Here is a 20196-nt window from a genome sequence, read left to right as displayed (position 1 = left end):
CCTTTTTTCCTCCAACACATCCTCCCCTGCTCTCCTCGCCATCCATTTCTCTCCTCCCCTCCCTTTCACTCCCCGTCGAATTGTGTCCTTGATTGAACTCACCCGCTCACTCGCTCACAGCCCCAGACAGCCTGGGCAAAACCCAATACTCACGGAGGCTCTAAAACACACACACACACGCACACGCACATACAAGCATGCGCACACCTCCCTTAATCTGTTAAAGAAGCAGTGTGCTCCAGACAAGATTACCAATGGCAAGAACAGAATGTGTATTTAAATATTTTGCACCTCAGATACATACATGATATGTAACAGACAGATATACATTTTTTTTTTCATCACAAAAACCACCAAACAACACAAGACCACAGAAAAAGAAGGGAGAGAGTGAAAGAAAAGAATGAGGCCCCGCCAAGACTTTTGTGTCTGGGGAGCGTCAATCCTTTGGACCCCACAGGCACGCACACACACACACATACACACTCATACGCACACATATATGCACACGTACACACAAAATACATGCATTACTGCCGTCACGCAAATGCACCCTCTGTCTCCACGTTCGCACACAAAAAAACAAAGAGTCTCTTTGGGGCCACTGTGTGATTTCAACGTCTCTTTCCCTTGTAGTTAAAACAGCAAAACACAAGATGTTGAGTCTCCATGCTGCAGTCCTCCTTCCCCCAGAGCAGAGAAACCATGGCAAAACGCAGAGAAGGGCAAGTTGATGACGGGCCTTAAGAGTGAAGAGAGGCCCGCTGGCTTGGAGCTGGAGTCATATGTACAGATGCTGGTATTTCAAGAGCAGAAAACTGATTCAGTCCACTTTTCTCTTATGGGACACAACACAAGGAGTGCACAGAGCAGGACATTTGCGAGGCTCATGGTATTTAAAAAGTTGATTTGGGCTCAGATGCGGTTCAGGTTAGGGCACAATACATAAATGCAGGGTTAGTGAGTCGAGTGCAGAACATGGTTGCTGGTTTAGCAGAAGAGTGGAGAAAAGAGACAGAGAGAGAGAGAGAATAGAGAGAGAGAGAGTAGTGTAATAGTGTAATCCTAGTTTGTCCGTACCGCAGATGTACAGAACAGAACCAGAAATATTTGGTGAGATACAGACTTCTGGGAAACCGAGTCCTGTGTGTATCACAGCAGGACTCAGAGGGATGTGGAAATAGATTCGTCTCTGTCTGTGAGCGTCTGGTCGTCATCTGTCAGCTCCTCTCGGCCGTTCCCTCATTCCAGCGCAGAGCGTGTGCACTCGTACGACTTCACGTGTCCATGTTTAGGTAGTGAACTAATTTTTGCACATGCGCGTGTCTGTGTCTGTGTGCATGTGTGTGCATGCTTGAGCACGTGAGTTAAATCTGATCTTGATTGTCAATGCTGGAGAATTAAAGCTCTACTGTCCAAAGTTGGCAGCTAAATTCTCACCCTTCATTTCACAGTCTCTCACAAAGAAGTCCCATTAACAAAAAAAAAGAAAAAAGAAAAAAATGCAAATCTGTAAAAGCTTGGGTTGAATGCACCTACAAGAAAAACACAGAAAGGGAGAGACAAAAATATTATGTATTAAAAATGATGAAGCTATGATATGATACGATAGTCAGCTGCTGTATAGCGTTTTTGAGCATTTTAACACCTTATAAATACCCTGTACTGCAGGTAACCCATATAATAACAGGTACACTGTGTTAGTGCTGTGTTCTGCTACATCATATTTGATATGCATGTGTGCGGATCGTTGTACAACTTGATATATGGACCTCCACAGCTTCCAGTGTTTTGAAATAGAAGCTCCAATAAAAAATATTTAAATCCTCCTATAACTTCCATTAAAAAGGCAGCAATTTGCAAATATGTACCTGGAGAGTATGTGGGGCAGGATTCGACAATAAGGTTTAACTGTTGGCCATTTTTTCTGGCATTGTTCACCAGTAGAGCATAAAAAGAATAGTTTAACAGGTTCGCTGGAGACACAGTCCCACGCATTTTTAATGCTTTTATTTAATCATTTTTATATCTTGAATAAACTTGATTGATAACCCTGGTTGTTTTAATTTTGGCTTGCAGGGCAGATGTCACTTTCCACAGTGGCTTGCTCATGAATCCTCAGGGCTAATGCTGTTGCAATGCAAATGTCTTAATAAACTGTATTTCATTACTAAATTTTGATTTCTCAAGGGTTCAGTAAATACATGGGCACTTTTTTTTAAACACAAACAACCTAAATATGACACCTTTTAAACGGATTTTTGTCCGTCTGAGATGCAAGTCAGGGATTCTTTTTTTCATCACTACACTTTTTTCTGAATATTAACATTACTTCACTTCCTCAAAGCATATTCGTGCAGAAAGGGTTGGGTTGCTTTATTAGCTTGCAATGTCATTTCCCTTTATTTTTTGCCTTTCAGTTATATCAAATAATGAACTTCTTTCCAAATATTTTCCAAAGATTTCTCTGCAGTCTTCAAGTATGATGATAAGTATGTTGTCCTCAGTCATCAAAGGCTCTCTGAAAATGATTATCTGTGCTCTGTTTGAAGTTTTAGTTTCTTTGAATAGTTTGTCCAAGTAAGTTCATCCATAAAGTTTGGTTTTCTTATGCATACAGTATATATAATCTAAACATTTTTTAAAATAGATCTGGCTGCTTCATATAGGCAAATACTCAAGTAGCTACTTCAGACTTTTAATGTGTTGGGGGCATTATTTAAAAAAAAGATTATCATTGAAGTATTTAAGACAATTTTGATAGCTTTATCCTTTTCATCTCAACTTATTTCCTGTTTTTAGTAACTGAAATGTGCCTGAGCCACATTACAAATTACATTTAATTATGTAGCCTGACCAGTTCTTTTCACAGTGTGATGGTCATTCGTGGCCTCTCTATGGCCGTGACTGTGGAGCTCACCTGTCGTTACAGGCTGGTGACGCTGAAGCTGTCATCATTGGCTGGATCCAGGAGCTGGCACAGCACCCCACTACTCTGAGCCGCCTGGGAGGGGTAGCGGTGTCCCATGCCTTGGTAGGATTGTTGGGGCAGGGAGAAGCCGCTACTTTCCTCCTGATGGGGCGAGGACTCCAGGGGAGATTTGGGGTATGGGGAGTGAGGCAAGAGGCCCTGGCGATGGCCTGTAGTCATGGCGTGTTGGGTCATATCCCGCTTGTGGGGGGTCAGGGCCGAAGGAGGGCTGCGCTCCTCATAAAGCACAGGTGCTGAGTGGGGGTGGAGGCCGGGGCTGGGGTTGGAGGAGAGGTGAGCGTTCAGACTGGAGTGTGTGTTGTGTTGGGGCTGATTGTTGCTGAGGGGGTTTGAGTGGGACAGGGGGTTGCTTTGCAGGTGTGCGATTGGATGTGTGTTGGTGTGTGAGCTCAGGTTTGTGTGAGATTGCGTGTTGAGATGATGCGAGTCGTGGGGAGTCGGGTTCAAGTGCGCGTTTGAATTCGGGCTCATGAGTGCATTGTTGTGAGTATTCCCATGCGGACTTGTGTGCAGGTTGCTGTGCGCGTGCATGGCTGTACTGGTGTGCGTGCTGTGAGAGTGCGGGCTGGGGCTGCCGCTGTGCGACGTCTGTCCGTACCAGTAAGGGGAGCTGCAGTAGCTAGGGGAATCGTACTGTGAAAACTGGGTGTCTTTCGGAGGAGGTCGCTGTGAAGGACTCAATGCCGTGCCGCAGTGGGGCGTGACCCGTGGCGAAGGGGAGCAGGAAGGGGAGAAGGTCCTGGACGGGACAAGGTGGTAAGCCTGGGGTGGAGGAGGGGTTGGTTTAGGAGGGTAAGGGGGGGATGAAACACTGGGTGAGAGGGAAGAGCAGGACTCTCCAGGAAATAAAGCTGGATATCGCTCCTCAGACGAAGGTGTGGAGGGGTGGGCGGAATAAGGGGAGGGGTACTCACAGGGTTCCTGGACATAGCTGGATGGCGGTGCGGGATTAGGAGTGGCCAGGGGAGAGAGGCTGCTACTGTCTCCACTGTAATAATCCAGCCCCTCCTGGAACAGACCAGAGCCCTCCGGACCTCCAGCAGACAGGACGAGTCCTACTCCTGATGTGGAGGATGCCTTGCCCCTGCCTTTGGATGCTGACGGTCGCTCCCTCTGACAAGAAGACAGACCTCCCCGGCCTCCGCGGGACCCTCTGCCCCGTCCTCCAACCCCTCCCCTTTTAGGTCCAGGAGTCGGTGTCGGGGAAGGACTGGATGGGGAATCAGAATGTAAAGTCAAAATCCCTTCTTTTTCTGATTGTACTTCAGTCCGTTTTCTGCGACCACGGCTGGGTTTGCTGGTTCCCCCTCCCTGGAAGAGGACGTTCTGGCTCCAATTATATGTAGGCCCCGAGGCACTCTCATGCCAATCCATCATCAGCTTCTCCAGACTCGACAGACTTGATTGCCCTCCCTCTCCACTCACGGAAACAGCCTCATTCTGCTTGTATGTGCCACCTGCCGAGTTCGGGCCACTACCAGTCGCTGCTGAGCCAAGATGTGAGGAGTCAGAGGAGGATTCTGATAGACTTTCAGGAAATGGGTGCCGCTTAGCCTTCTGGGGGGTATAGTTTGAAATATCCAAGATGTCTTTGGACTCATTTGAGCCGTATTCACTGTAGCCATGATACTGACTCCCAAAGCTGTCAGTCCAGGCACCAAACCCTTGTCTGGAACAAAATAAAACACAAACATACCACCGCACATTTTGAGTAAAACAAATATAACATCTCAGCGACATTTCAAATTTCACTGCTCTTTGTTGTGATTCCATCAATCAGTAATAAGCACCCAAAAACAACACTGAATGCAGATTCTATCTATGGCTTTCCGAGATAAGCGCAGACATTTGGCTGACTCCTAATTAGCACACAGTGAACATGGTACATTTAAAAAATGTGTTTGAGTGAAACATTTGTACTGAGTAATTCACACCTTTTTGATGCTGTTGTGATTGGGTTTTTAATTTGCACTTATCTTTAAGTAGAAGAAAAGATTTAGTAACGTATCCATTCAAATATGATTCATTCATAACAACTCGGTATTTTGTGTGTGAATTTGCCGCAAGAATTTATTTTGGAATTAACTGTATGTTGTTGTTAAGTGTGTTTTGAGTAAAGACTGGCAGGATTGACTTACCTGTAGCTCCACTGATTGGAGTTGTAGTGTTTGAAGCCTTCTGGGGAGGAGGAGCTGAAGGGGCTACTTTTGGCCACAGACATGTAACCCCCTCCAGGTGAGGTGGGTCCTATTAACTCGCCCCTCCCCACAGACGGATGACTTGCTCCAGGATATCCACCAAAGCCTCGTTTTGCTGCTGCTGCTTGATAGCTGGAATACCCCATTTGACCAACAGGGGTGGTCTTGCCACTGCTGTGACCAGACCCGTATGCAAAGCTGCAGTCTGACGACCTCTGTGGCACCGCAGGAGAGGAGCAGGAGTAGCCAGAGGAGTACTGACCGTAAGAGGCAGGGTGTGGGGAGCTGGGAGAATGCGAGAGAGATGGAGGGGTGGATTTAGGATAGACAGAGGTGGTGGGGGAGGTTTGGGCCAGGTTGGCATAGCTATATGGAGGCCGGGCTGGAGAGCAGTGTGCATGGGCTGAACCTTCCACCCCAGAATTTGCACCCTTAGTGCTCCATTTAGGGAATGCGGGAGACCAGCTGTGGCTAGTAGCTGGGCTGGATGGCTCATAACCTGGGGTGGAAGAGGCTTTGCGGGGGTCTGACTGTGAGGAGGAGATGTCCAGCAGGTCTGAGGAGTCGTCAGAGTCGAGCAGCGATCGAAAATAACCAGCGAAGAGGCCCTGTGAGTCTTCCCCACATGGCATAATACCTCTGCTTCCTCCCGGACCACCGAAGGAACCTCTTCCAACCTCGCATGAGGAGAAGCCCCCCCTTGGAGATCCACAGAGCTGATAACCCCCTAAAACCTTCTCCTTGTCCATCATGCCCTCCTCACCCCAGCCACCTGCCCCGTTGGGCCAGTCCTGTCCTACAGACATCACGCCTCCTTTGAATGCACCGTTTTTTCTCACACGTCTCCGCCTGACTGTTTTCTCCGCCCCGGGCTCTGTTCCCACCACGCCTCCTCCCCTTCCCACCCCACCCACTCCCTTCCCCCTTTTCCGAGGTAATCCATGCTCAGACAGGGGGCTCAGTTTTCTCTTTTTTCCAATGGATTCAAAGAAGTCACTGAAGGTGCTCTTATTGCACTCACCACCGCCGATCCCTCCTGCTGCTCCTCCACCTCTTCCTACCCCCCCTCCTCTCCCTCCCCGGGGACGTCTGAACCCGGTGAGTCTGTGGAGCAGGGTGGATATTCCAGGGTTTTCCAAGGGGACGTGAAAGCTTTCTGGCTCGCTCGGCGTCCAGCAGCGAGGCGGGGAGCAGCGTCCGGTGGCCGGGGGCTGACGGTTTAAAAAGGCCAACTTGGAGAGAACGTCTCCATATTCTGTCTTCACATCATTCGTGTCATTAACATAAGACGGATAAGGACAAGGGAGTTTAGTCCGACGGCGCCTGCGAGGCTTCTTAGGCTGGTCTCCATTACCAGCAGCGTTCCCGGGATTTGGAGGCTCCACCTGTATTCCTGGGAGAGGCTGTTTAGGTGGTCGCCCCCGTCTGCGCTTCAAAATTACAGGGAGCTCTCCAGGAGGGAACATCACCATAACGCTTTTTCCATTGTTCTTCATGCGGAGAAGTGCAGTTGGCTCTCGCACGGGCTCCGAGCCCTCCACACTGCAGTCATTACTTTTTTCTGTGCCTGTAACTGTCTCCATATTAGAAATTTTGTAGCTCTTCTGTCTGCGGCTGAGGCTGACGGGAATGCGCGCCACTTTGACAACAATCTTCCTCACCTGTGAACACAAAGACTGCCATGTAACAGGTGCAACAACTCAAAGCATCCTCTCAAACATGAAATTGTCATGGCAAGAAAAGAATACAGTGATTTTTGACTTTAATTCAACTTACGCCAACAAAACGCCCGCGTCTGCGGTTATTGGTAGGACATACCCCCAACTCCGCAACAGGCTCCTCCTTCGCGGTTGGCAGAGGTGCAGGAATGGCAGATGTATTGGAGAATGGGAGATGAGGAGTAGTACGATGGTGCATAGACTGGGCTGCCTGACGCTGTTTCATGACACTTTTTGGCCCTGCTTTTTGAACAGATTTGGGTGCCGGCCTAGACCTGGATTTAGGTCCAGGTCTGTGCCCCAGCCTGGGCCCAGGCTTAGGAACAGCTTTAATGGCAGGTTTTGGTACAGTGAGGGCAAGGGCAATGTCTGTCTGACAGGTAGGTGTTGGGAGAACAGCTTCCACAGATGAATGTTCTTCTTTATGGCCGACAGCCACTTCTTCTTCTTTCACCCTCCAGAGCTTCTCTTCCAGTACTGCCTCCTCCTCTCCTCCTTTCTCCCTCCCGGTTCTTTTCTCCATGTCTTCTGTGCTCCGGCGAAGGCGAGAGGATTTGCGTAGGTGACAGGGGAAGCGGGGACGTCCAGAGCTGCGGAGTGCATACTTTTTTTCTGTCTCTAAAGGGAGCGGAGAAGAGTCCGTGGTTGGGTCTGGACCAGTAGGGACTGGACAGAAGGTGGAGGCTATGTCTGTCTCTGCGGTTCGGACATGAGCTGCCAGCTGATTGGTGGAGGCAGGATGATTGCCAAGTGCCAAGGACAAGGGCTGGGGTGAAGTTGTGTGTATGGCCTCTGGTGTGAGAGTTTTGGAGAGGTCTGGCCCCACTGAACCTGTAAGCGTGTCGATATCCATGGGCCCACAGTTATCCATAAGCGTGTGTGAAAAAGGCTGTGCATGCACATCTGGATCTATGTGCGTTTGCATGTTTCTGAGTGCCTCTGCAAAAGTATGTGTCTCAGCGGTTGGGTGAGCCTCCGTCTGCCTCCGCCGGCAGGCGCCGTGCCCCGGCCGTCTCTGGAGATGGAGGCCGTTTGCCAGGGCAGAAGGAGAGGAAGGGGAGATGTCGTCGGCGGTCACCAGTGCCAGTCCATCATGAGGGGACTCCTGGAACCCCCCCTGGAGCCCGAGCTCCCTGGTCCAGAACTCGGGTCCTTCCAGCCCTTCGAGCTCTTCCAAACCGCCTTTTTCTCCGGCCTGACTCTGACTGCAGTCCGCTGGAGTGCCAGTTTGGCCTGAATGCAGGTGATCTGACAGGCCACTCATTCAGTGGCCACTTTAACTGGTACTGACGCAGGAAAAAGAGGGATGCTATCAGTTGTCGTAAATGAGACTTCCTGTTTTGTAGCCGCCTTTCTCAAACAGCTGTCAAGTAGAAAACAGGACCTAGGGACAGAAATAAAAGTGGTATTAATAAGTGGGGAAGAAGTCCATCTATACTGACACCTTCCTGTTGAATTAAATACATTTAATCCAAAGCACCGGTCATTAAATACATTTCTTATTGTAAAGCAACAAACATGCTGTATGTATAAAATCAAACATTTGCAGCACAGATGGGAATGTGATTGTGTGTTAGAATCACCAACATTTTTGGCAATGGGCCATAAACCTAATCTGTAATGCACTCTCTTCTATTAACTGTGCCACCCACACAGCAGCACTACAACATTAGATTACATTTACCATTCATTTCCTGCTTAATTGGTTGCTTTTACCAAATGGTTGTGGCGCTGATTCTGATTTTGATTCTGAGTTGAGCCTCACTCTGTCTGCCTGACTGGCTCTGTTCTGCAGGGGATCATTGGGTCATCAATACTGCAGTGGAGAGCTCACATACTTCTCTCTCTCCCCTCTGCTTCTTTCTTCTGCCCATGGTTGCTGGAGTGAGAGAAAGAAAGACACAACGACCGAGAGACAGACAGAGGAAGGGACAGACAGTTGAGGAAGGTGGAAGAAATGGGGGAGTGGGGAGTGGGTGGGGGTGGGGGTGGGGGGGAGGGGGTGAAAAAGATTGTGCGAGAGGGTGGAGCAGAAAGAAAAAGAGAATAAGAGATTAGTACATGATGTCACAGCATGAATCAGGCCAGACTACCAGACTAGAATCAGTATTTTGGTGAGGGCTGCACCACCTCACATCAGACACAATTATTTTGGAAGATGACTTGCAGTATAAATTTTTAAAGACTAATTGTAGTCAGAGCCTCAATTTGGTACGTTCCAGCTGATGGTCCAGTGCCACGACTCACTTCAGCTGGATTTCAACATCACGACACAATGAGAACCAGACAGACAGAATTGTGCACTGAATTCAGTACATTTTTTTCAGAGTTTTTTTTTTCTTCTCACTCCATTTGCATTTTTACGCGTCGTAAGAAATCTGAATTACAAAAAACAGTCTAACAGTGGTGAAAAGCACACACACATCCCCACAATTCCTGCCACATTTCGCCAAAACTATTCAAATGCATTACAAAGCACTAGACTCGGAGGGTGCAACAAGAATGAGAATGTGTGAATAATCGCAGCCACCAGGGGGAAGCAGAGAGGTGATGAATAGAGAGGTGTTAAGAGGATGGAGAGATGAAGGTGACAGAGAGACAGGAGCGATGGAGGGATTATAGGAGCCCAGAGCAGATGACAAAGCACAGACAGCAAGAACAAAAATAAGTATTACGAAACATGACCCTCGCTGTCACGTCTATACGTGACTGTTCACGTGCACACGTATACAGTCGTGCATGCAGCATTCGCAGGAGCGTGCATCTACAGCTGGCTCCAGCACTGTACCACACGGTCCACATCCAACACAACTACGTCCATCGTCAGAAGTCTCTGCCTCCCTCTCCAACATATGGCTCTGATTAGGAGGGAGGGAGAAGGACAGAGCGAGACAGAGAGGGAGGAGAGGGAATGAGGAGAGGTGGAGGTAAAAGAAATGACAATGAGTGAGTGAATGGGCGAGAAAAGTATGAAAGGTGAAAGACATTATCAAGGCAGGGTAAGTAGAACAAAATACAGAAGCAGACAGACTGTAGCAAAATGAGGGAGAAAAAGTTGGTGAGGGGGAGGAGGAGGAGGAGGAGGAGGAGGAGGAGGAAGCCTGGGAGGATGAGGCAGTAGAGCAAAGAAGAGGAGTGGGAGAATTTGGTTGTAGCAGTGTTCAGGGCTGCACACATGGAGTGGAGCAACCTCAATGTTCTGCTGCTCTGAGGAATGACACAACTGGGACAGACAAACATGGAGACGGAGACACCAGACTTTCTTTAACCCCCCTCACCCACTCCCTCTCATGCCCAGTGCTGTCTCCCTGCCTTCCCTCCCATTCTCACTTTCTCCACAGTCTAATTAACAGCGCTCATTAATTAGGGCTTCATTTGACCAGTTTGTGAGAGAAGAACACATGCTTTAATTAAACATTGCGTCACATGGGCTTGCACATACATACACACACTGTCACTCACAGGCGCACACACACACACACACACACAGGCGCACACACAAACACACAGCAACACGACACGCAAACTCACATGCAAATTTGCCCCCACAGTTTCATCCTCCCACACACTCGCACATCGATTTACACATAAAGACAGACATATCACGCACACATATGTGCTCGTGCACAATAACACACAAAACAAAGACACACATGCAAATATCCCTCTACTGTGCTCTGCGGGGGGCATTCTGACAGGGTTTAGATGCCAGCCAATCAAATGCTCCCACTATGATTCATTGTTTAAGCAAACACTCCTGGCAATCATCAGCAGCCATTCCAATATAATCACCGTCATACGTAGCAAATGCGTTTTGGTGCAGTTTACTGTGAATGGCTCTGGGGCTTTGGAGCACACAGTGGCATCGTATTGTTTCTGTGAAAACAGCCCATGGTGTGTGTGCGGCTCTCACATGAAGATCTGTCGAATCTGTTGCACAAAAAAAAGCAGCTTCCATACGAATGATGTTATTTGAACAGTTTTGAACTTGAGAATTTCTTCTCACTGTCTTCTAAAAGTTTTGTTTTTGTTTTTCGTGCGCAATACAGGGATGGCAGCAGCTACACAACACACCACACAGCGTATGTGCGAGCGACATGCCAGAGTGGAATCAGAAAGCAGAACCTGTCAATTTCCAGTTTGGGCACAACTGCCCTGTTGTGCATAGACAGAGAGGCGCAATGACTTTGTACATGGTGGCTGTACAGCATATCTATTCTCTTCCCATCTATCTCACTGCCACAAAGGCTTGCAGACTCACAGGCCTGCCAGCAGAAACCCTCAATGAGGAACTAGACCCTGCGCGTATGACTGTGAATGTGTTTGCGCACGCATGCGTGGGTATGTGTGTGCCTGTGAGCGTGCACGTGCACGAGTGTGTCTTCCTGGGTGTGTTTGTAAAAGCACTCACTGAGCTCTAACGGGTGTGCAGTTGTTGCTAAGAGACAGGCAGCAGCACCGAAACAGCATGGGGGGGGGGGGGGGGGGGGGGGGGGTTGTAAGGGAGGGGGGGACACAGAGGAGAGAGAGAGAGAGAGAGAGAGAGAGAGAGAGAGAGAGAGAGAGAGAGAGAGAGAGGTGAGGGGAGGAGGGGAGGAGGGGGAGGAGTGGTGGTGGGGGTGGGGGGGCTCCACCAAGAGGTTTAGACAGATAAGAATAAGGGGGGATAAAACAGAGAGCAAGCAAAAGAGCGAGATGGAGAAAGTGTATGTGAGGCCAGGAGAGAGGAGGAGGTGGGGAGGGGGAAGTGGGTCAGGGGGTCCGCAGAGACTGAGTGACACCGTGTAGAAAACTTAGCTGCCATCAGTCTCCCGCTCCTCTACATCACCTCCACCCTGACGCAACCTCAACCTGCAGCTCAGACAGCCTCCGCCGTGCACACGACTATGAAATCACTCTACAATAAAAACATCAGTGGGGAGAGGGGGGAAAATTATGCAAAGGAAAAAAAAAATTCAGAAAACGAAGCTGGAACAGTTTTAAATTAATCTGTGAGTGGTTTTGTTGACAAAATGGTGTAGATAGAGATGCCGGGTTGTCTTTCATTTCAAATCCAACACTAAAAATTACTTGTGATTAAAGTCATCGCGATGAAGTGGTCAGCTGACATGGTGTGGTAATCAAACACTTCGCCATAAGTTATAGTTTCGGGTCATGCTGTGGTGTAGTGGTCAACTCTCTTGACTTAAAGTGAGATGATCCTGATTCAACTCAGCACTGGACTGCATGGCAGTTTGCATGTTCTCCCTGAATTCTGTGGGTAATCGATTTTCCATTTAAAAAAAAAACATGTTTGAAGCAAACTGGTGACTATGAATTTTCAATAGCAGTGAATGTGAGTGCTTATAGTTTTCTGCCCTTCTGTGTTTGAGCTGTAATGATCAATCTGTCCAGGGTGCGCCCTGCCTTCGCCCATAGTCAGCTGAAATCAGCCCCTGTGCTACACGACCCTGAATGAATGGATGCATGGCAATTAGAGATCTCTGAATGAGAGGCATATCCTTAATCTATGCTGTCATGTCAGTTTGAGGGTGAAAGGACCAAAACATCTTTAATCTTGGGAAGCAACATATTCCACACAGGTAATTCCTGATATCTGGACAGAGCACCTCAGATAGAACCAAGACATCATCATGACACTTTTCATTTCACGGGATTGTTTTGAAATTAAGGAGTTGGAAAAAAAAGTTAGAGCATTATGAGAAGTTTGATCAGTCTTTGAAAACGTTACATTCAGCCCAATGAACTCGACAGTAAATGTAAATGTGAGGTTCTGCCTTGACCACAGCGCATCGTCGCCCAACAGGCATGAATCGGGGAGCAAACTAAGGCACATCTAAAGCGTTTTAATCACCAGACCTGGGTTGTCTGAGAGCTCGAGGTGTTGCTAAGCGTGCCAGACCGGGATAGGAAAGTCATATGAATTACCATCAACAGGGCTGAACTCGGGGCTTCAGTGGGCTGCGGCTCTTTGCACATACGTCAGTCAAGCAGGCAGCCAAACCGCCACACTTACATGCAGACCCCTGCCCCACTCCACCCACTCTCCTTCACTGTGACCTCTCCTCTCTCTTTCACCCACTCATCTCCCACCCGCCCCTGCTGCTGCCTCCCCCACGACACAAAAAGGCCCCATCACCACCACCGCAACCTCCCCAGCTGCAGGAAATTCCTAATGATCTCCATCATCAGTGTGCATGCTGTATCTCCTGCCAAGAGCCGGCGCGTGCACGCGCGCACACAAGAAATGCGCACACAAAGCATATAAATGAATAGAGACCAACACATAAACCATATGTGCAGACAAACAAAAAAAGGCACACAGACGTTAAGACAGACAGACAGACACACATCTAACGTAAACAGACTTCACACAGAGCAGATACAGTGGCAGCTCAGCCAAGGATGCACACAGGGGACAGTAGAAGTAGCTCAAAACACTAGACAACACAAAATCAGGACCCCCCACCCCCATCTGACTGTCTCACTCTCTCTGCCTGTCTCTCTCCCGTTGTTCCTGCAGGAACCTACATGCTGTAGTTATTTTAAGACGATGAGGACTGTATTACCCCTTCCTCTTCCTTCCTCACCCCCCCCCTCCTCACTTCTCTTCCACACTGTTCCCTTCTCTCATCTCGCTAGCAGCCCCCCCCCCCACGCCCCACTCCCCACCCCACACACACCACCCGCCCCTAGTTTCTCTCCCACAACACACGCTCCCACTCCCCAACACCCCTCCCTCATCTTCAACTCAGCCTGACACTCTCTCTCCTCTCTCTCTCTCTCTTTCTCTCTCTCTCACTCTCCTGCAGGCAGTTTCCTGGCGCTCGCTGATGGCCGCCCCTCAGTCAGGTCATGTGACCAACCAGCGCCAGCTGGGAACAGCTAAGAGTATGTGCACATGTGCGCACGCAAAAAAAAAAAAAACACACACACACACAAGCAATGACACACAGGAATATGTCTGGAAACACACACACACACACAAACACATGCAAATACAGGAGGATGAAACTAAGCACTTAGGTGCAAACACAGAAACACTCCCACTTGGAGTTCACACAGGTCCACACACACACACACAGAGCTGACATGTACACACAAACAAGTGTAAGAGAAGAGGCACGCTCACACTGACGCACACTCCACGTAGTTACAAGAACGAGAACCCACAGACACACTTAAAAAACCTCACATACCGACACACATAAACACAGTCACGCACATCCAGCTCACACACAGAGGACACACAAACCAGATGCTTGGACCCGACACACACTCAGACCTTGAGGCCAGTGTTTTGGAGAGGGGCCTCGGTGCTGCGGCCCTGACTTCCTGACTCCTCCTCCTCCCTCCATACTCCTGTTCCACAGTTGCTGTGGGAGACGCTGCTGCAGCGCCCGTTGCCAAGGAGAAGGCTGCTGGCTGTTTGAACAACAATGGCCGCCTTGTGAACATTTCAACTGTAGGTACTGACAGCTCATCAGCCACTGCCTCAACATACACACCTCTCGGAAAGCACGCGCGGACACACGGGCGTGCTGCTCACGCTACGCGGCGCTGACGCCGGAGCGCTGTACCTCTCCACTTCTTGGCCTCGAGCCTGAGAGGTAACACTTTCACACATAAACACAATGAGACGTGCACACAAAACACACACACACACACACACACATCTGTGCATGCTCTAAGAAATTATGACTTCTGCTGAGAGGATAAGAAACCCTTCCGTCCCTCTGTCTACCTGCATCTCTCTCTCTTTCTCCCTCTCTCTCTGTCTTTCTCTCTCTCTCTCTCACACACACACACACACACACACACACACACATTTGGTGCGCAGTGCATTCATCCATCTTCCCTGTTCTCCCCAACTACTCTCTGTCTTTCCTCTCTTATCTCTTTCTTTCTCCTCCCCCTCCACAGTCCTCCTGCTTTCACTCTCTCACTTGCTTTTCACTTGCTCATCCCATGCCCCTCTCTCCCCCTCTCCCTCTGTCTCAGGAAGTATGTGTGCTTACTCTCTCTCTCTCTCTCACACACACACACACACACACACACACACACACACACACACACACACACTCAGAGGACACACTCATTTCATACACACAGACACGCACTATCTCTTTCTCTCCTGGAAGGTAGTGAATCTTTTCGTCCCTTGGGGGCATACACTTCCTCAGAAAAGGAGGGAAAAGGGAAAGAAGAAAGAGAACTAGAAACAAGGGTGGAACAGGCAAAAAAGAGGAAGAGGAGGAGAAGGGAGAGAGAGAGAGAGAGAGAGAGAGAGAGAGAGAGAGGAAGGAAGGAGAGAAAGGAGAGGAAGAGAAGAGAGTGAAAACTATATTCACAGCAGGGATTTATAGACAGACCCCTTAGTGCTCTGATTATCTGTTCATATTGATGGACGACATTGAAGCCACGCTGGTGGAACGTTGAGACGGCGGCGAAGCCAAATTGGGTAGTTGGGGGGGGGAGGGAGGAGTGGTGGGGGTGGGGGGGGTGGGGTGGGGGTGGAGGGGGGGTGTTGAGGAGAATCACTAACAAGTCTCTGCTTATCCTCTGACTCACTGTTTTTAAGCACACATACCCAGACACACGTATACGCACACTCACACGCCGCTTAAAAACAAAGATAACTGTAACGCACGGGTGAGTGAGCGCCGGAAAAAAAAAATCTACAGATCAGACGTACTGTACATGTGTAAAGTATGCCGATGTGCACATTGATGCGTGTGTGTAAGAGTTGTGTACGTGTGTGTTCGGGATGGCGGCAATGTGTAGAGTGGAGTAGACACCGAGATGCTTTGTGTGTGTGTGTGTGTGTGTGTGTGTGTGTGTGGTGTGTGTGTGTGTGTGTCTGCGTGTTTTCCCCATCTCTCGCTCCTCTTTAATAATTGAGCTGATTCTGTCCAGCTTGTTAGGGAGGTACACAGCAGCTTCACACTCTGTCTTTCTCTCCTTCTCATCCCCTCTCGCTCGCTCCGTCTCTCCCTCCTCGTCCGTCCATCTCGCCGCTCTCCCTTCATTTATCACTCCTTCTCCTCCCTGACCCCTCTGTCCTCTCTCCCTCCTTCTCTCCTTCCCTGTCCCTTCCCCCCAGCCCCCCGTCTCCCTCTCTTCTTCACAAATCCCTCCTGTTCTTTGACCTCTCCCTCGCCTCTTGCAGTTTCATCCGCGATCCCGCTCTCCCCCCTCCACCCGCCCCCGCCCCGCTGCCCTCCATCATCCCTCTCCTCTTGCCTGCCTCCCTCCATCCCTCGAAGGTGAGAGGTCGACGCTTCCTCTCTCCACTGTCAGACTCGATACCGGCTGCAACCAGCCCTGTGGGGGGAGGGAGGGAGGGAGGGAGGGAGGGGGGGAGGCAAGGAGGGAGGCAAGGAGAACCAGGAGGTGGGTGAGGAAGGACACATACAAAAACGAGAGGAAGAAGGAACAAGTGCAAGAAGGAGAAGGGACCAATGGGCCGATGCGAATGGGGGGCGGGGGGGGGGGTTTAAAAGAGGGAAGGAGGCGAGAGAAAAGAGAAGGGGAGATGTCTTCTTTTGAGTCACTGGCTTAGGCGCGGAGGAGCCGTTTTATGAATGTATCGTGTGGGAGGTGACAGAATGGAGCATACAAACACTGCTTACACTAATGCTAAATGGTTGCTCTGTGTGTGGGTGCATCTGTGTATGTGTTTGTGTGCACTTGCCTGTGTGTTCGTGTGTGTGTGTGTGTGTGTGTGTGTGTGTGTGTACATATATGGGGGAGTTGGGCCACATTTACCTGCCTGTGGCAAAAAAGCTATTTCACTTCAGGTGATGATTAGATTAATCGGAGCCATAAAAGACAGGACCCCCGCACCACAAGGACAAAGTAATGACTAATTATTTTGTACCGGTAGTAGCATGTTGCGTTGTAAAAAAAAACAATAAAAGTTGTAAAATATTCAGAAAATGTCCCGTTACTCTATAATAAAATTGAAAATCTTACGATGACTTTGTTGTTTTCCTTCCCTTTTTTAATTTTTTTTTTTTACTAGCCAACAGGATAAAATGTCCGGATTCAGAAACAACAGCAAAAGAATCATTTATATAATTGCATCTCAATGTTCAGTCAAAGCTTCGAGCCATCTTCTGATCGCTCTCAGCATAAATTGGAAAAAAATTTTCTATCCAACTGAAATCTGTCAGTGTGGAAAGATGTGAATTGTTTATGTGAATCTGTGTCCTCAAAATCAATTTCTGGTGTATTTTGGGAGGCGCTTTAAGCACTGAGTAATAATGGGCTGACTCATTCACAACAGTGGTGTAAAATTCTCTTTTCCTGAATGGCGGCATCTCTTTTAGAGAGTTCAAAGATGAGTGGCAGAGTGATCCTCAACTGATGTCCCCACAACATCTGCAGCTCTAAAAAAAATATTTGGTTGCACTTGAAAAATTTCCGTGCCCGGCTAGAAGCCAAACTAATGATCTGAGATGCTTTTGTAGCTGCACGAGACGCTCCAAATTGTTTTGTAAGAACGAGGATTTGAATGGATCTGATCTCTTCTTGGATTCCCCTTTTTTGATTCAGACTACTGAAGCTCTGTTTGATGGCATTGTTTGAGTGCGGCCCCTAATTTGAGGTAAAAGATTAACCACAAAAGGAACAGAAAGACTTTTTCATTGTGACGTTGTCTTGAATGAGAACTGACGCTTCGAGAAAGTCGTCCAAAGCTCCATTCAACAGGTTGCTCCCGGTTGAACGTCACTCAAAAACTTCCCGAAACTCCAGAAAATCAATATAGATACATAAAATGACTGCGCCAGCCGGTACGTCATGTATATGCTTTTGTGCATATACATTATTATATGTGTCCATTCAGTCTTCTCCATCTCCATGACGACCTCCACATCAAGAGGACGTCTGACTATGGCAACCTCACATGCTGATAGGCAGAGAGAGAAAACAGGTGATTGGTTGAGCTGACGACTGTCATATCAGCAGGGTGTATCGTTGTGACACAGCAACACACACACACACACACACACACACAGACTCGCACGCACACACGGACTCGCACGCACACTGACTTGTCTGCCATCAACCTACACGCCTACGAACTGCAGCAAGGAGCAAACAAAAGGTACTTCCATGGTGCACACACACACACACACACACACACACGAGCGCGCGTGCGTGCACACACACACACACGCACACATGCTTATACACACACATTCACACAAACAGATTTGAGACGAGATGTGGTGTGTTAGGTGCGCTGACCCTGCCAATGAGGACAGGAGGAACATCAACGGAGCTACAAGGCCGTTGCTATGACAACTAGCCCCGCTCACACAGGTAGGTAGCACAATGGGCCTAAGCTGTTATATGTTCACATTCTCTGTTTGTCACACACACACGCGCACGCACACACACACATGGACACGCACACAGACACACACACGCGCGCACGCACGTACGACTGTGCACTCAAGACAAGTCTGACAGACAGCAGCTGAATGCCAAGGTAAGGCCATTTCCTTTTCAATCCAGCATTCAGAGGTTTGAAATTATTCATTATGTCCAAGTGGACCTGCCAATAAGAGAACTCACTCCTCAGCCAGTGACTGAGGAGAGTGAGACTGTGTGAGTGTGAGACAGACAGACAGAGCATCACTCTGCATACTAACAGCACCTGCACTAGGGCAGCCTGTGCACGTCTCCGAGGGGCCCTTAAATAACGAACTGTCACTGCCCAGACACTGACATTGACTTCTCTCATCCTCTCTCTCCCTCTCCACTCTTTCAGTTTCCCTGCTGCACTCTTTCTTTTTCTTTGCACCCACCCACCCACCCCTACCTCTCCAACCCTCCCTCCCTCTCCCCCCCCCCCCTGCTAAACCACAGATGAGAGCTGATAATCACCACCATGAGTATGCCGTGCCTCCAACACCGGCTCTGTTGCCACTGCAGGATGTGCTGCTGCTGCTGCTGCTGCTGCTGCTGTGTCCTGTCTAACTGCCCTGACAACCTCTGGGGTGGCTGGACTGCTTCTCACTTTCTTGGTCTGCTGCTTGCAAGGCAAACATCCGTCTATCAACAGGAGTTTTTTCTTTTCTTTCCTTTTTTTTCTTTTTTGGCTGACAGTCAGACTTTTGTTAGGTGTCATTGATATGGAAATGCATTGTTTGAAAAAAAGTCCCATTAAACTCACCCACAGGTAAAAATCTGTTGAGACAACCAACAAATAGGAGAGGAGCTGTGTGTGTGTGTGAGAGAGAGAGAGAGAGACAGTCTTCCAGCAGTGTGACAGTACCTGGGGACGCACTGTGTACCGCTGCCCTGCTTCCACTGTACATGTATTCAGTCATAATGAGGCTAATAGGTGAAAATATTGCGAATACTCCAAAAGAGAAGTAGGGGTACACTGAGTTCAGAGCGCGCACATTCAGGCACACTGCGTGCGTGCGTGTGCGTGTGCGTGCCCATGTTTGTGTGTCTGAACATCATCATTTATGGTCTCACCACACACGCTGCGTGCCCACAGTAAAGCCCAGATGACCCAGCAAGCACGAGCAGTGCGCATGCAGAGCTCCAGTCACAGCACCAACAAGGTTAATTATCAAAAAAAAAAACTAAAAAAAAGAACATGTAGCCAGATGTGCGCAACACATCTGGCGGAGCGCATTTAATTTGTATTTGATTTCTTGGCTGTTATGTACTTAAGGTGCACGCGTACTCACCCAGGGAGAGAGAGAGAGGGAGAGAGAGAGAGGGAGAGAGAGTGCGGGGCTGCCCGCCGGAGCTGTTGCGGCGTTGGCGCTGGCTGGCGGCGGGTCTGGCAGCTGTCGGCGGCGGGGCTCACTCCTCCTCCCGCTCGGGTCACGGAGCCTGGACGGCTGCAGCCGTCGGCGCGCAGCGTTCCCCCTCCATCTGAGCTCCCCGCGTCGGAGGGAGATATTCCTCCCACATCAGTGTGGAGCGCTGTCTCCTCCCGCCGTGGCGCGCCACTGTCTCAACGGAGAAAACCGCTCCTCTGGCTCCTCACGCCAACATCTGCACCCGCAAGAAAAAAAAAAAAAAAAACGGGAAAACAAAAAGGCAAAAAGGGGAGAGAGCTTGAAAAATGGGGAGCAGGGGTGTTAGTTGACAGTCTTCTCCAACATTTTGGCGCTGACACAGCCGCACTCGAACCCTGGGCTCAGGTTTCGGTGACAGGCGCGGGACTCCCCGGTATGCGGGAAGCGAAAATCCACCGTGCGCTCGCGCGTCTCTGCCTCTGCATCTCCAGCTCTGTGTCTCTCGTGCGCCCCGGTCT

The 20196-nt window shown here is 49.2% G+C and overlaps 1 protein-coding gene across 7 annotated transcripts; it reads right to left on the bottom strand.

Moving 5' to 3' along the window:
- Nucleotides 1–790: 790 nt before the first annotated feature.
- ahdc1 (AT hook, DNA binding motif, containing 1) lies at nucleotides 791–19956 on the bottom strand. 7 transcript variants are annotated; one of them, XM_030120761.1, is made up of 6 exons: nucleotides 19622–19956; nucleotides 8593–8787; nucleotides 6967–8292; nucleotides 5131–6851; nucleotides 2921–4661; nucleotides 791–1535 (listed from the first exon to the last, which is right to left on the bottom strand). In XM_030120761.1, the coding sequence occupies exons 3-5, from the start codon at nucleotides 8170–8172 to the stop codon at nucleotides 2927–2929; spliced, it is 4662 nt and encodes a 1553-aa protein (XP_029976621.1). In that variant the 5' UTR covers nucleotides 8173–8292; nucleotides 8593–8787; nucleotides 19622–19956; the 3' UTR covers nucleotides 791–1535; nucleotides 2921–2926. The 7 variants fall into 7 exon arrangements, with proteins under 7 accessions (XP_029976621.1, XP_029976626.1, XP_029976622.1 ...); XM_030120766.1 differs by having other exon boundaries at nucleotides 8747–8787; XM_030120762.1 differs by lacking the exon at nucleotides 19622–19956 and adding an exon at nucleotides 18804–18822.
- Between the last annotated feature and the right edge of the window lie 240 nt (nucleotides 19957–20196).

The sequence above is a fragment of the Salarias fasciatus genome, chromosome 22, assembly GCF_902148845.1.
Source record: "Salarias fasciatus chromosome 22, fSalaFa1.1, whole genome shotgun sequence".
Classification (NCBI taxonomy): Eukaryota; Metazoa; Chordata; class Actinopteri; order Blenniiformes; family Blenniidae; genus Salarias; species Salarias fasciatus.
The sequence above is the reverse complement of the archived record's forward strand: the minus strand, read 5'-3'. Positions and strand labels throughout refer to the sequence as shown.

Bases quoted from the DNA above. Each gene is read 5' to 3' on its own strand.
- ahdc1 (XM_030120761.1), bottom strand. From the start codon at position 8,172: ATGAGTGGCCTGTCAGATCACCTGCATTCAGGCCAAACTGGCACTCCA. The intron at 6,852-6,966 runs GTAAGTTGAATT...TTGTGTTCACAG, and splicing joins GACGCGGGCGTTTTGTTGGC to GTGAGGAAGATTGTTGTCAA. The intron at 4,662-5,130 runs GTAAGTCAATCC...ATTTTGTTCCAG, and splicing joins TCCAATCAGTGGAGCTACAG to ACAAGGGTTTGGTGCCTGGA.